We start from the raw sequence: 12362 nt of genomic DNA on the forward strand, positions 1-12362 counted from the left end.
CCCTTTTTCTTAAAAAAAATGCTGTGTTGATACCAACATACTGAAGGGGAAGAAAGTATGTATTCAGTTTTCATACAGGGTATCAAATAGCCTAGGGCTAGGCTTTTATACACCCCAAGGTGTAATTTCCTGGGGGGAAATAAACATTGTTTTAACTTGCATTTTGTAATTATCTTAGAACAAAGATTCCATTAACAAACTAGGCATGAGTTTGTTTATTTTTTTTACACATTTTTCCTTAAAACCATTTTTAGCAGTCATATTAATAAGCTCTGTTCATCGTGACATTATATTTACAAAATAGGTTTCCTTCTAAATAAAAGACTAACTCTTTTTTAAACTAGGCCTTTTAAGAAGTTGCAGGGCATTTCATGCAATCCACTGGAGGTCACACTCATAAATAACAACAGCTTCAAATGTCTATACATTATATACAAACCCTCCCTTTGTGAACATTACATCTCACTTCACCCTATAGGAGCAACTGGAGACAAACCGGAGGACAGCACAGCATTAAGCATTGTTAAGACATATGAACTATGTAATCTGGTGAAAAAAAATGACATACCGAGAAAAAAAATTAAAACAAACATGGTTGATCCCACTGTATGACAATCCTACTGGAATCTGATTCTCAGGATTTATAGGCCACCTAATCCCAAAAGGTTAGGTTCAAAGTGGCTTACAGCATTAAAACATTGTACAATCTAATAGACATCTAATATGAAAGGAGAAACCATCTCTTGAGTCTAGAAAGCCAAGATTAGTATTTAAAAAGGTAAGATAATCCACCCAGTTATCTCTGCATTTAAGAGTCTGGCCCCTGAGTCAATTCCTCTTTCAACCAAAATTATCTGGATTTGGTAACAGCTTCATTCCTAAGTAGCAATCACTCACTTGAGCTACAGCAACTGCTAATTTTCTTTCCTTTAGTCCTACCAGACTGGTCCAGAACCAGTCAATTTGCAGAAATTAGCAGATGGAGATAGACATACTGTGTTTGGTCCTATAAGAGCACCATGAGCCCATCAGTATTTCAAATGGCAAAGGAATGGATAAACACAACTCCTTTTAGTAAGCTATTATATCATGATTACATATCACAATCCTAAATAAACCCCAAAGGGGAACGATGGAAGGGGCTTGGAATCCTCTCAGTGTTCCCCCCAATTTGTCATTCTTATAGTCTTTAGTTGAATATAGAGAGGAAGGTTAGGTATAGTTGAACCAGTGTGATCTGACTTAGGAGCCTAAATCAGTCAAGGACCTGCAAGAGTAAGATCAGATACAGAAGGGAAAGAATATGGACTGGTCTGGTGGGACTAATGGAAAGAAAACCAGGTAAGACCTAATTTCTCATTCCTTAGCATTCTCATCAGACCAGTCCCATCCAAAACCTGTGGGATGTAGCAAAGCAGCTCATATGTGGTTGGATATTAAATTACTAGCCCAAGAGTTTACACAACACACCGCTTGATTCTCCTGTGGCACAAATTATAGTGACCTTCCGAAAGTAGCTAACAAAAGGACCATGTTATTGACAAACTCCATGGGGAGTCAAGGAGCCTAAGTTGCTCTTGAAGCCAATCCACCACATCTTCAAAGATGAGAAAAAATAAATAGCTTCTTGAAGTTCAACGAGGAAGGTTGATACCACTTCTACTGAGGAGGATAAAAAAGTTGAGTTGTTTTCTAAAAGAAGGGAAGAACAGACAGAAATGCAGCCTTAGGCAGAAGAATAAATCCTGCAGAACTTTTAAGGGTAATCAGTTAATGGTTCAGAAGTAGTCCAAACTACTAAGTGAATACTTCTATTTTCCATTGCTGAAGGGGAAACAAGCTCCTAAACCAGAATGGAACCCCCGCAGAAAGCACAAGCAACAGCTTACAATTGAGAACGGAAAAAAAGAGCTGCCCAGTAATATGTCAAAATCCTAATGGCACCCTGAAAGAGAATCAACCTGAAATGCAGTTGCATTTTGAATAAACTGCTTCCTGATGGTAATAAAGGAGTAGCAGGAAATAGAGGGGCTCGATGGATAGCCAATCTGGAGAACCTAACCTAAAACCTTTGTCTACCTCCATGGTCTCAAAGCAGAAGTCTCATCACAAGAGCAAATATTCCAACCAGATCCATGTTGTTGGCCAGTAGACAACACCTCACTCTTACTTTTGCATCTCAAAGAGTTCTTCTAAGCTTTCCTTCCAAAGGGCAGGAACAGGCCCATTTTTTCAAAAATCAAGTGTTGCTTCTAACACACAGAGGCTGGTTGAGGTTCCTCACTCTGGCATGTGCTATGAGATTAAGGAGGCAGGTTTTTCCAAGGCAGAAAAGAAATTGAGCAGGATTAGAGAGATTGACACCAAACCTGCTAAACCAGGTATCTGTTGAATCAGCTACACAATACAAGGGAATAGCCAATATGCTATGGCTGATGTCAGCAGCAGATAATGGGGTTGATATCTGTTGTGGTGACAGGGATCTGACACAGTCAGTACTGGCTGAATTAAGAGAAGGCAAGAACACAGAGGACTGCTGTGTTTTTCATCTCACCCCTAAAATGAATTCCCTTATAATATTGGAAGCCTAGCCATGGTTTAGCCAAATGTACTGTTTAAATTTTTTTTTGAGTTATGTAGTGAGAAACCAGTAGAGAAAGATCATATTAAGTCTTAACTTGGCTAGGCTGTCTCTCCCCAAGATTTGGGAGGAAGATTTGGCAAGGCTCTACATGATCTTAGAACTATACAGATTGTCAAACTTGGAAAGATACAGAGGCCAGATGATATGGCCGCAGAATTTTACAAACTTTTAAAAGATCACATAAGCTTGCCTCTTGAAGACAGAAGTAACAGTTGCATGATTCAGAGGCTATTAAGCAAGGACCCCATTGGCTGCATATCCTGGTGTGGATTTCCTGAAAGAAGCCAATTGAGCTTGGGTCCTAAAATAAACTGTATGGCAAGAGATATGCTAGTTATCTTCTAAAGAATAATACCATAATCGGTCAAGAACAAAAAAGGATGCAAGCTGAAACAGTAAGCCTGAATCACGGAACATGGACTTTAGAAAGGATACGAGAGCTGGAAGACTAAATTGCAAAAACCACTACACTGTCCTCTTGTAGTATTATCCTACTGTAGTCTGGGGCACAATGGTGTGGAGTCCTTCTGGAAAAATAAAACAAAACCCACATATACCCAGTTCGGAACTTCAGAAACCTAGGGACCAGCATATTCAGAAGAATCCCATCTCCCCAGGGGCTGAATGTAAGAAGGCTGAAATTTACCACCTGGCTGAGATAGAATGCAATTGCCAAAAGAACTGGAATGAGAAAGATAGGGATGGGTAGCAGAAAGGATAAGGGGCACTCCTATTCCAGTACCAATGTGTCGTTTTTGAAAATGGAGCTCCAAAACTGAAAAGATTTGTCAAAATTCTGGGTGTTATCAAAGATAAGTCATCTCACATGCTTTGCCCATCTCTCAACAATTGTACAAAAATTATTACATGCTCTGTCAGATTCATGCCATTTGTTCTTTACCAAATCATGAACCAGTAAATGCAGAGCAGAGACTGAGCAATCTCTAGACTTGATTAATGCAACTCTCTGCTCTAGGACTTGCCTTAGTATCTATTGCACAGACTGCAAATACTTAAAAAACATGGCAGTCAAATTGACCTGTGGTGCTAAGAAATTTGTTAATGCATCGGCATTTTTTGATCAAAGAGCATTCCTTATTTTCTATCAGATAGTACGCTTTGGGACCCTATCTTTCTTAGTTTCCTTATTCCATACTCCCATTCTCCTTTGTTCTGCGAATCAACATCTACTAGTTGTACCAAGTCACATTCACACTAAAATAAGTAGGTTCTCACTTGGCTAGGACTAACTCCTTACCTTTGGGTCTTCAAGAAGAGTTCTCATTCAAAAAGTTAAGATTACTTAGCATCCATAATTTTACACAGGCTTTTCCAGCTAATGGAGATTCAACTTAATATCAGATAGAAGAAGAAAACTGGCTCTGTGCAATATATAGTTTTTAGACTTGTGGACCCATCAACCTTAACTAATTATCCCCAATTCACCTGAAGCTGTTTCCAAACTGGCTCAGGAGCTATTCCATCAACCAGTCCAGGAGCTACAATCTGCTGGTGACAAATACTGATGCACTCATGCTGCACAGTGCTCTCACACTGTGTGGGATTTTTTTTTTTTTTTAACTTCTGTCTCCATTTGCTGTTTTGAACAAGTCTAGCGAGGACACCAAGGAAAGACAGACCCAAGTTGAATTCAAATTATTTCTCAGTTAAAATTTTAGTTTCTTGCAAACATTTGAAAAGAATTAATTTCAGAATTTTTGAAGAAATCTTGCTCAGAAACAAGAAAAACTATGTTTTGTATAATATTTGATCTTATACAAAAAAATCATTTTGGCTCAACACATGATACAGTTCCCCGATTCAAAGCTGTGCACCACAGATGTTATCAGTTTCTCAACTTAGCATGTATTTAGAGAATTAACAAATAGCCTCCTAATTGAATTTTCTAATCAGGGCTTGTGAGCGCATAACACAATTGCTGTTGCTCCATATTATACGGAATTATTATTTATCACCTGGTAAAATCAGTATTACCAGATTAAAGATATAAATAAATAAATTCCCAATTTTTGAAATGCCTTTAAAAAAACAAAAACAAAAACCTTTTTGCTACTTTCCCTATGCCAGAAATTACTTTTTACTTGAATATAATATGCACAGGCAAAGATAAATTATGTTTATCCTAAAGAGTGCTGTTTAAATGAGATAAAAAGAAAAACAACAATTTAAGATTCCTATATTGAAGTCTGATTTCATTTTTTAAAATTTTTGTTTTTCCACAAACATAATTTATAAAAGTCTAACATTCTGTCAGAGCAGATTTCTGCACTAAGAACATTGTTAGCATATAGTGCTAAATGCCCACAAAAGGTGAAATCAGCTTTTAAAGTTTTTTTGTATTTTTAGGATTTGGACAATATATTGCACTCTTGCTACTAGAACCAATGTGGAGTTAAAGAGATACTTTGAAGGAAATAAGCCCCCAAATTATTAAAGAAAATGAGAATGGCATTTTAATATGGCTAACTTGCTGACTAGTTTTTTTTTTTTAAAGTAATCTCAATGCAAATACTGGCAGAACTTAAATGATATAACCAGACTGGTTTGGATAGCACTGGTTATTATCAATTCAGCAGTTAAAAATGCTTGTCTTGTAACACTGATTCTCAAAATCAGAAGTTAGCATTTACAGTGGTATCAATGTTGTAATCACAAAAACTTAAGCAGAATTCTCATGAGACAATGACTTCCATCGGGACTGTAGGTTTCCAATAATACAGTTTGATATGTCATTGATTTTTTCTTGCATTTCAAACAATTGGGCTCCTGAATAACTACTGAGATCTTCAGTAGTTATCTGGGTGGCAAGAGTATTGATTTGAGCCAGAATTCTGGTTGAGGACTGTGGATCTGAAGCAACTGGTGGTGTATCTTGAGAAAGAGAGAAAAAAAAGATACGTGAATTACAAGGTATTATGGCATTCAGATACTGATAAACTAAAACATACAAACTGACAAGGCATTGTTTCTAACCTTTAAAACAAAGTTACTTACTGACAGAAGTGGTTTCAAGTTTGATATACTGCTTATTCAAATCAATATACAGTGGTTTACAATAAAGAAAACATTAGTAACTGTTCCCAATGCATCCACCCCTACACTAGTAAAGACAGGGTCAGGAAGTTAAGACCAAAAGCATTATTAAAATAGATTTTGAGACCTTACTTGAATTTCATGAAAAAAATTTCAAGTCTTGAGTCCGGGGAAGAGCATTCCAAAGGGAAGAGAGCAGATGCACTAAATTCCAACAACAAAAAATACAGCAACAAGAGAGGCAGTAACAACTAACTGATAGAATGTGAGCTTTTTTTTAGGGGGGAGGAGCAGCTGAGATGGTGATGCTGATTCTAAACAAAGTTTATTGAGGACATACTTGTCAACCTATTGTTGTGCAGAGTAATGAGATGCAAATGTTTGGACCAAAATTTCCATGTCATAGCCCTGCAGATCTCTATAGATGTTAACCTCAGGTGAGCTACTTGAACAAAGCCATGGCTCATGGACATTCTGAGTTTTGATGTAAGCCTTAAGGTTTCAGACTACCTGGACACAAGCAAAGGAAATGCAATCTTCTAGCCAAGGGAATTTATTTATTTATGTACAAAACAGTGCTACCCCGGTCATTCGCGGTTGGTGATTCGTGGTATTCTCCGACCGCGAATGACCAGGCAGGAGAGGGCAGCCGGAGCGCTGGCGAGTGAAGGAAATCACTCGCGGTATGCTCCGACCGCCTCTTCCTGCACTAAAGTCGGGCCTCACCAATCAGGAGCTGCTTTGACACGCAGCTCCTGATTGGTGAGGCCCGACTTTAGTGCAGGAAGAGGCGGTTGGAGCATACCATGAGTGATTTCCTTCACTCGCCGGTGCTCCGCTGCCCTCTCCTGCCTCTCCGGCTGCCCTCTTCTGTTTCTCCCGCTAAAAACCGTATTTGCGGTTTTTTCAACATTTGCGGGGGCTCCTGGAACAGAACCCCTGTGAATATTGGGGGCAGTACTGTATTTCTATTCCATACTATCAGTTTCTAGGCAGATTACATAGTTAACAAGGCACAATAGCGTCTACCGTTCAAAAATCATTGCATACTGGTTCTAATGACACCGATTATTACATAGCTACTCCTCAATAGTGTGGTACAGATGTACTTCAGTTCATCATGAGTAGTATGCATCTCTAAAAAAGGAGTGTTTTCAGTGAGACTTTAAATGTTTTGAGGTCAGTTATCATTCCATTTGCTCTGGAAGCAAGTTCCTCTACTGGGGCCCTCTAATATATAAAAAAAAAACACCTGAATTTCTACATTTGTCAATGTGGATTTTGCGATAAGAGGGTATATCAAGAAGGCTGGAGCTCGATGACTGTAGTGCCCATGCAGGCTGATGGGTTTGTAGTGTTGTTGCTAAGAGAGGACATTCTACCAATTAGAGCCTTGATGACAAGCAAGAGGGTTTTATAGCGGATTCAATGTTCAACTGGTAACCAGTGAAGGGCTTTGAACACTGGTGTTATGTGCTCCTATCTCAAAGTCCCACTAATAACCCTTGCAACTGTGTTTTGGGCAGAGTGCAAAGCTTTCAGGTATTTTTTCAGAACACCGATCAGAAGCACATTACAATAGTCAAAGTATGGTATTAAGGACAGTATATGCTTCACAACAGCAGTCCCAAGTTTGCTGGGGCCATATGAAACAAGAAGATGGTTAGACTTTCTTAGGACTTTAGTCTGTCTGAAGAAATACGCTAAGGCTCATTTGCAATACAAAGCATGTAAGACACATTCACCATCATGAACATGTGGCCAAGGAAAACACAATGTGGGATGGGCAGACTGACCCTTGTGTAGAAGTCAGAGCTGGTTTTTAAACCTGACAAAGCAATTAAGGCATTCAAGCAGCTTTTGTGTGGAACCCTAACCACCATATGCATTCTAAATCATTTAACACAAAACTAAATCAACTAGCAAACACATAGATCTTGAATCTTATAACGCTATTACCCCCCCCCCCCCCACTAAAGTAAAATCAATGGAGTGCAGTACCTGTCTCAAATTTCTCTTCCTCTGGAGCCAATGATTTTTCATCCAAGCCATTCACTGGTTTAACAACATCCTCAAAGACTAAAAATTCCTCAATCCCACGAGACTTCATCTAGAATTTGTTTTTGGGAAAAAAGGTTTAATCAAACAAATGTGTGTGCACACATTCTCCGTCATATAAATGAATTACAGTGGAATCTTGGTTTACAAGCATAATTCATTCCAGAAGCATGCTTGTAAACCATTTACTCATATATCAAAGCGAGTTTCCCCATAGGAAGTAAGGGAAACTCGCTTGATTCGTTTCCCCCCACCAGGCCACCGGTGCTGCTCTACCTTACCCCCCACCCCTGAGACCACCGGCGCTGCTCCACATAACCCCGCGATCCGGCATCCCTCCCCCGCTCATGTCGTCCCCCTCCCGCCGCGATCCGACATCCCCCACTCACCCAAACACAATCTTTTACACCTATCTGGCACCGGCACCAACACACAGGACATGCCGGTGCCCGAAGATCCTCCCTCTTGCTTGTGCTGGGCCTTCAGCATCTGCGCGTGCTCAAGGCCTTCAGCATCCGCGCGTGCTCAAGGCCTTCAGCATCCGCGCGTGCTCAAGGCCTTCAGCATCCGCGCGTGCTCAAGGCCTATTTCTCGCTCGCTCTGAGATTCTCAGAGATCTCTGAGAGCGAGAACTAGAAGGCCTTCAGCATGCGCAGATGCTCAAGGCCCAGCACAAGGAAGAGGGAGGATCTTTGGGCACCGGCATGTCCTGTGCATTGGTGCTGGTGTCAGATAGGGGTAAGAGATTGTGTTTGGGTGGGTGAGTGGGGGATGCCGGATCGCGGCGGGGGGTGGAGGCTTGCAAATCGAGTCAACGCTTGGTTTGCGAGGCACAATTTGCGGGAATGTTTTGCTCGTCTTGCAAACCGTGTTACTCGCAAAACGAGGTTTGACTGTATGTAAAAAGAATATTTTTTAAGGAAAAATGAAAGATGCTTTTAACCTTTTTGTTCAGGAATATTAATCTTTCTTGAAGATAAATTTTGGTCTTTAACATGTAAGTAAAATAAGCCGCAAGTTCTCTCTCACATGAACTAAATCATACTGCTTTTTTAAAGCCTCTACTGATAAATGAAATGAGGCCCTGTGTATTCTATGGGCTGCACCTGGAAAATGGGCATGTTTTTATGAGCTGGCAAACCTTAAGCATGTTCACACAAACATGCTGGAAAAGGATAGCACACAATAGAAACAAATTATACACATTTATTTTATACTGACTTGACGTACACTTGTTAGGTCATTCCACTACAAAGGAGCAGATCACCAACCTGGTTAAGTCATTCTAGTCACTGTACTACAGGTCTCCCTCCATATTCGCGGGGGTTAGGTATGCAGCCCGCCAGGGGAATATCATACATTTGCTAATAACGAAGCCAGGCCCCACAGTGATGTCGGCAGCAGTCCCACTGCCTGATTGGGCCAAGGATTTGAAATCCAGCACTCAAAATGATGTCAGCAGCATCCCACTTTCTGATTGGGCCAAGGATTTGAAATCCAGCACTCAAAATGATGTCAGCAGCATCCCACTTTCTGATTGGGCACAGGAGTTGAGAGCTGGGACTTAGGAAGTACAGCTGGGTAAGCCCTGCTCCCTTCCAGTTGTAGTCACACTGGAAGCTGGAGCAGCTTTAAATTCTGAGTTTGGAGAGAGTAGACAATGAGAGTCAGTGCAGCAGTTTTTAATATTTTAAAAAAAGTGTGAAGCATGACTGCGATTAAGCAGATTAGTAGGATGAACTAAAAATAATGTACAGATGAAACACTCGTGAATAACCAAAGTCACGAATGCCAAACCCGCAAATATGGAGGGAGATCTGTATATAGCAACATCTACAAGCTAGATCAGGGTGCGTGTGTAGTAGCAATCTTTTATCAAGGTTAGAACTGAAGGAGTCTGGGACTGGTTTCCTAAGTGTTGAACTAAGTTTTCTCTTTAATAAAATGCTGAATTATATTTAGCTGCAGACCTAACTTATCTCATGTTCTAGCCTGCCTGCACTGGGTGTTAGCTTGGACATTCAAACTTCTTATGGCTATCTCAGCATAAACGACATGTAACAGAAAGACTGCAGGGCTTAGATAAGTGACCTGCTAATGACCTGCTAGTGTGAGCTTAGCACCACTGATTGTTAAGAAAAGTAACAAGTGAAAAGTTTTTTCTAGAATTCAGTTGTATAGCCAGAAGAATGTATAAGGAGAAATTAGGTTCTTACCTGCTAATTTACTTTCTTTTAGCTTCTCCAGACCAGTAGAGGTTAACTTTACGAGTGGGTATATATCTAATCATGACCAGCAGGTGGAGACTGAAAACAAAACTTTGGGACAGTATATCCTAGCCCCTCCTCTCTATTTCCCTCAGTCTGCCGAATAGCCAAGCAGAACCAAGAACTGGAAAAAAACAGAGAGAAAAAACAATACTCCGAAAGGAGTAACAAATAACATACCCAAAATGCTGTTGGAAAATGCAGAGGAGAAATTCCCGAAGGAAGAATGTCCCCACAGCTCGCCAGCTAAGCCAGCCGAGCCACAGCCGCTGTTCTTCAATTCTCCCCGGCCCTAGAAAAATACTAGAACCCGCAGCAAAAACCAAAAACTGCCCGCGCAACAGCCCCAACAACAACAACAACAGACAGGGTGGGGACCTCTACTGGTCTGGAGAAGCTAAAAGAAAGTAAATTAGCAGGTAAGAACCTAATTTCTCCTTCTTTAGCACTCTCCAGACCAGTAGAGGTTAACTTTACGAGTGGGACGTACCAAAGCAGTCCCTCTTACGGGCGGGACCCCCGAAGGGCCGAAACCAGAACACGCTCACCGAACACCGCGTCCCGACGCGCCTGAACATCTACCCGATAATGTCGAACAAAGGAATGCAAGGAGGACCAAACCACAGCCTTACAAATATCCACTGGAGGCACGAGCGACGACTCAGCCCAAGAAGCCGCCTGACCCCGAGTGGAATGAGCCTTGAGAAACTCCGGAACAGGCTTCTGTTTCAGAAGATAAGCGGAAGCAATCGCCTCCTTGATCCAGCGCGCAATAATAGCCTTAGAAGCGCCAGCACCCCGACGAGGACCTGCCAGAAGGACAAAGAGATGATCGGATATCCGGAATTCCCGAGTCCGCTGCACATAAGAGCGGAGAACCCGACCGACATCCAACTTGCGCAGCTGCTGTTGCTCAGACGAGCCCTCCCGATTTCCCAAGACCGGGAGGACCACCGATTGATTGACCTGAAAAGAAGACACTACTTTCGGCAGAAAGGAACAGGCCGCAAGACGACCCGCTCCCTAGAAAACTCCAAGAAGGGAGCCCTACAAGAGAACGCCTGCAGCTCAGAAACACGCCTAGCAGACGTAATGGCCACCAAAAAGACCGCCTTCAAAGTAAGGTCCTTCAAAGAACAGCCATCCAAAGGCTCAAAAGGCGGACGCACCAGAACCGAGAGAACCAGATTGAGATCCCAAGAGGGAACCGAGGGCCGAATGGGAGGCCGAAGCAACTTGGCCACCCGCAAAACCCGAATCACATCAGGAAGGGCCGACAAAAGCTGACCTGACACCAACCCTCGAAAAGCCGACAGGGCCGCAAGATGCACCCGGAGAGAAGACCAAGCCAGGCCTCTATCCAGGCCATTCTGCAAGAATTCTAGAATGTGAGGCAGGGAAGCGCGAAAAGAGACCACTCCCCGCGCCCGGCACCATCCCTCAAAGAGACGCCAAACCCGCACATAAGCCCGAGAGGTAGAAAACCTACGGGACCCCAAGAGTGTAGAAATTACCTTGCCTGAATAACCCTTCCTGCTCAGGCGACCCCTTTCAAGAGCCACGCCGTAAGACAGAAGGGAGACGGGTCGAACATGGGACCCTGCGTCAGAAGGTCGTCCAAGAGAGGCAGAGGAAGAGGATCCGCCACCAGATGCCTCACCAAATCCGCATACCACGGACGCCGAGGCCAATCCGGAGCCACCAGAACCACCAGTTCCGGATGGCGAACAATGCGAAGAAGTACTCTGCCCACCAGCGGCCACGGAGGGAACACATACAGGAGCCCCTCCATTGGCCACGGCTGGACCAGAGCATCCAGACCCTCGGCCAGACTGTCCCTGCGCCGACTGAAGAAGCGGGGCACTTTGGCGTTGCCACTCGTGGCCATCAGGTCCATCAGGGGCTGCCCCCAAGCCTGCACTATCAACCGAAACGCTCCGGCGCCGAGAAACCACTCTCCTGGATCCAGGAAGTGACGACTGAGGAAGTCTGCCTGAACATTTTCTACCCCGGCTATATGAGAAGCCGAGAGGTCCATAAGATGGGACTCCGCCCAAACCATGAGCCGAGCCGCCTCCTGCGCCACAGGAGTGCTCTTGGTGCCCCCCTGACGATTGACATAAGCCACCGCCGTGGCATTGTCCGACAGGACTCTGACCGACTTGCCCAGCAAAAGGGAGTGGAAAGCTAACAGCGCCAGCCTGACCGCTCTGGTCTCCAACACGTTGATCGACCAGGAGGCCTCCTCCGCGGACCAGGTGCCCCGAGCTGAGTGGCCCATAAACTGAGCCCCCCAACCGAGGAGACTCGCATCCGTAAGGAGCACCGACCACTGCGTG

At 43.1% G+C, this 12362-nt stretch overlaps 1 protein-coding gene across 4 annotated transcripts in view; it reads right to left on the minus strand.

The window, feature by feature from the left end:
- Window positions 1-200: 200 nt before the first annotated feature.
- The window catches only part of RIF1 (replication timing regulatory factor 1), a 170687-nt gene continuing 158525 nt past the window's right edge, over window positions 201-12362 (minus strand). For all 4 annotated transcript variants that reach the window (XM_033944743.1, XM_033944742.1, XM_033944740.1 and 1 more), the window contains 2 exons: window positions 7700-7808; window positions 201-5536 (listed from right to left, as the gene is read on the minus strand). In XM_033944743.1, the coding sequence (XP_033800634.1) occupies window positions 5325-5536; window positions 7700-7808 (321 nt within the window). In that variant the 3' untranslated portion in view covers window positions 201-5324. The remainder of the gene's footprint in view (window positions 5537-7699; window positions 7809-12362) is intronic.

The sequence above is a fragment of the Geotrypetes seraphini genome, chromosome 5 (genome assembly GCF_902459505.1).
Source record: "Geotrypetes seraphini chromosome 5, aGeoSer1.1, whole genome shotgun sequence".
NCBI classification, from domain to species: domain Eukaryota; kingdom Metazoa; phylum Chordata; class Amphibia; order Gymnophiona; family Dermophiidae; genus Geotrypetes; species Geotrypetes seraphini.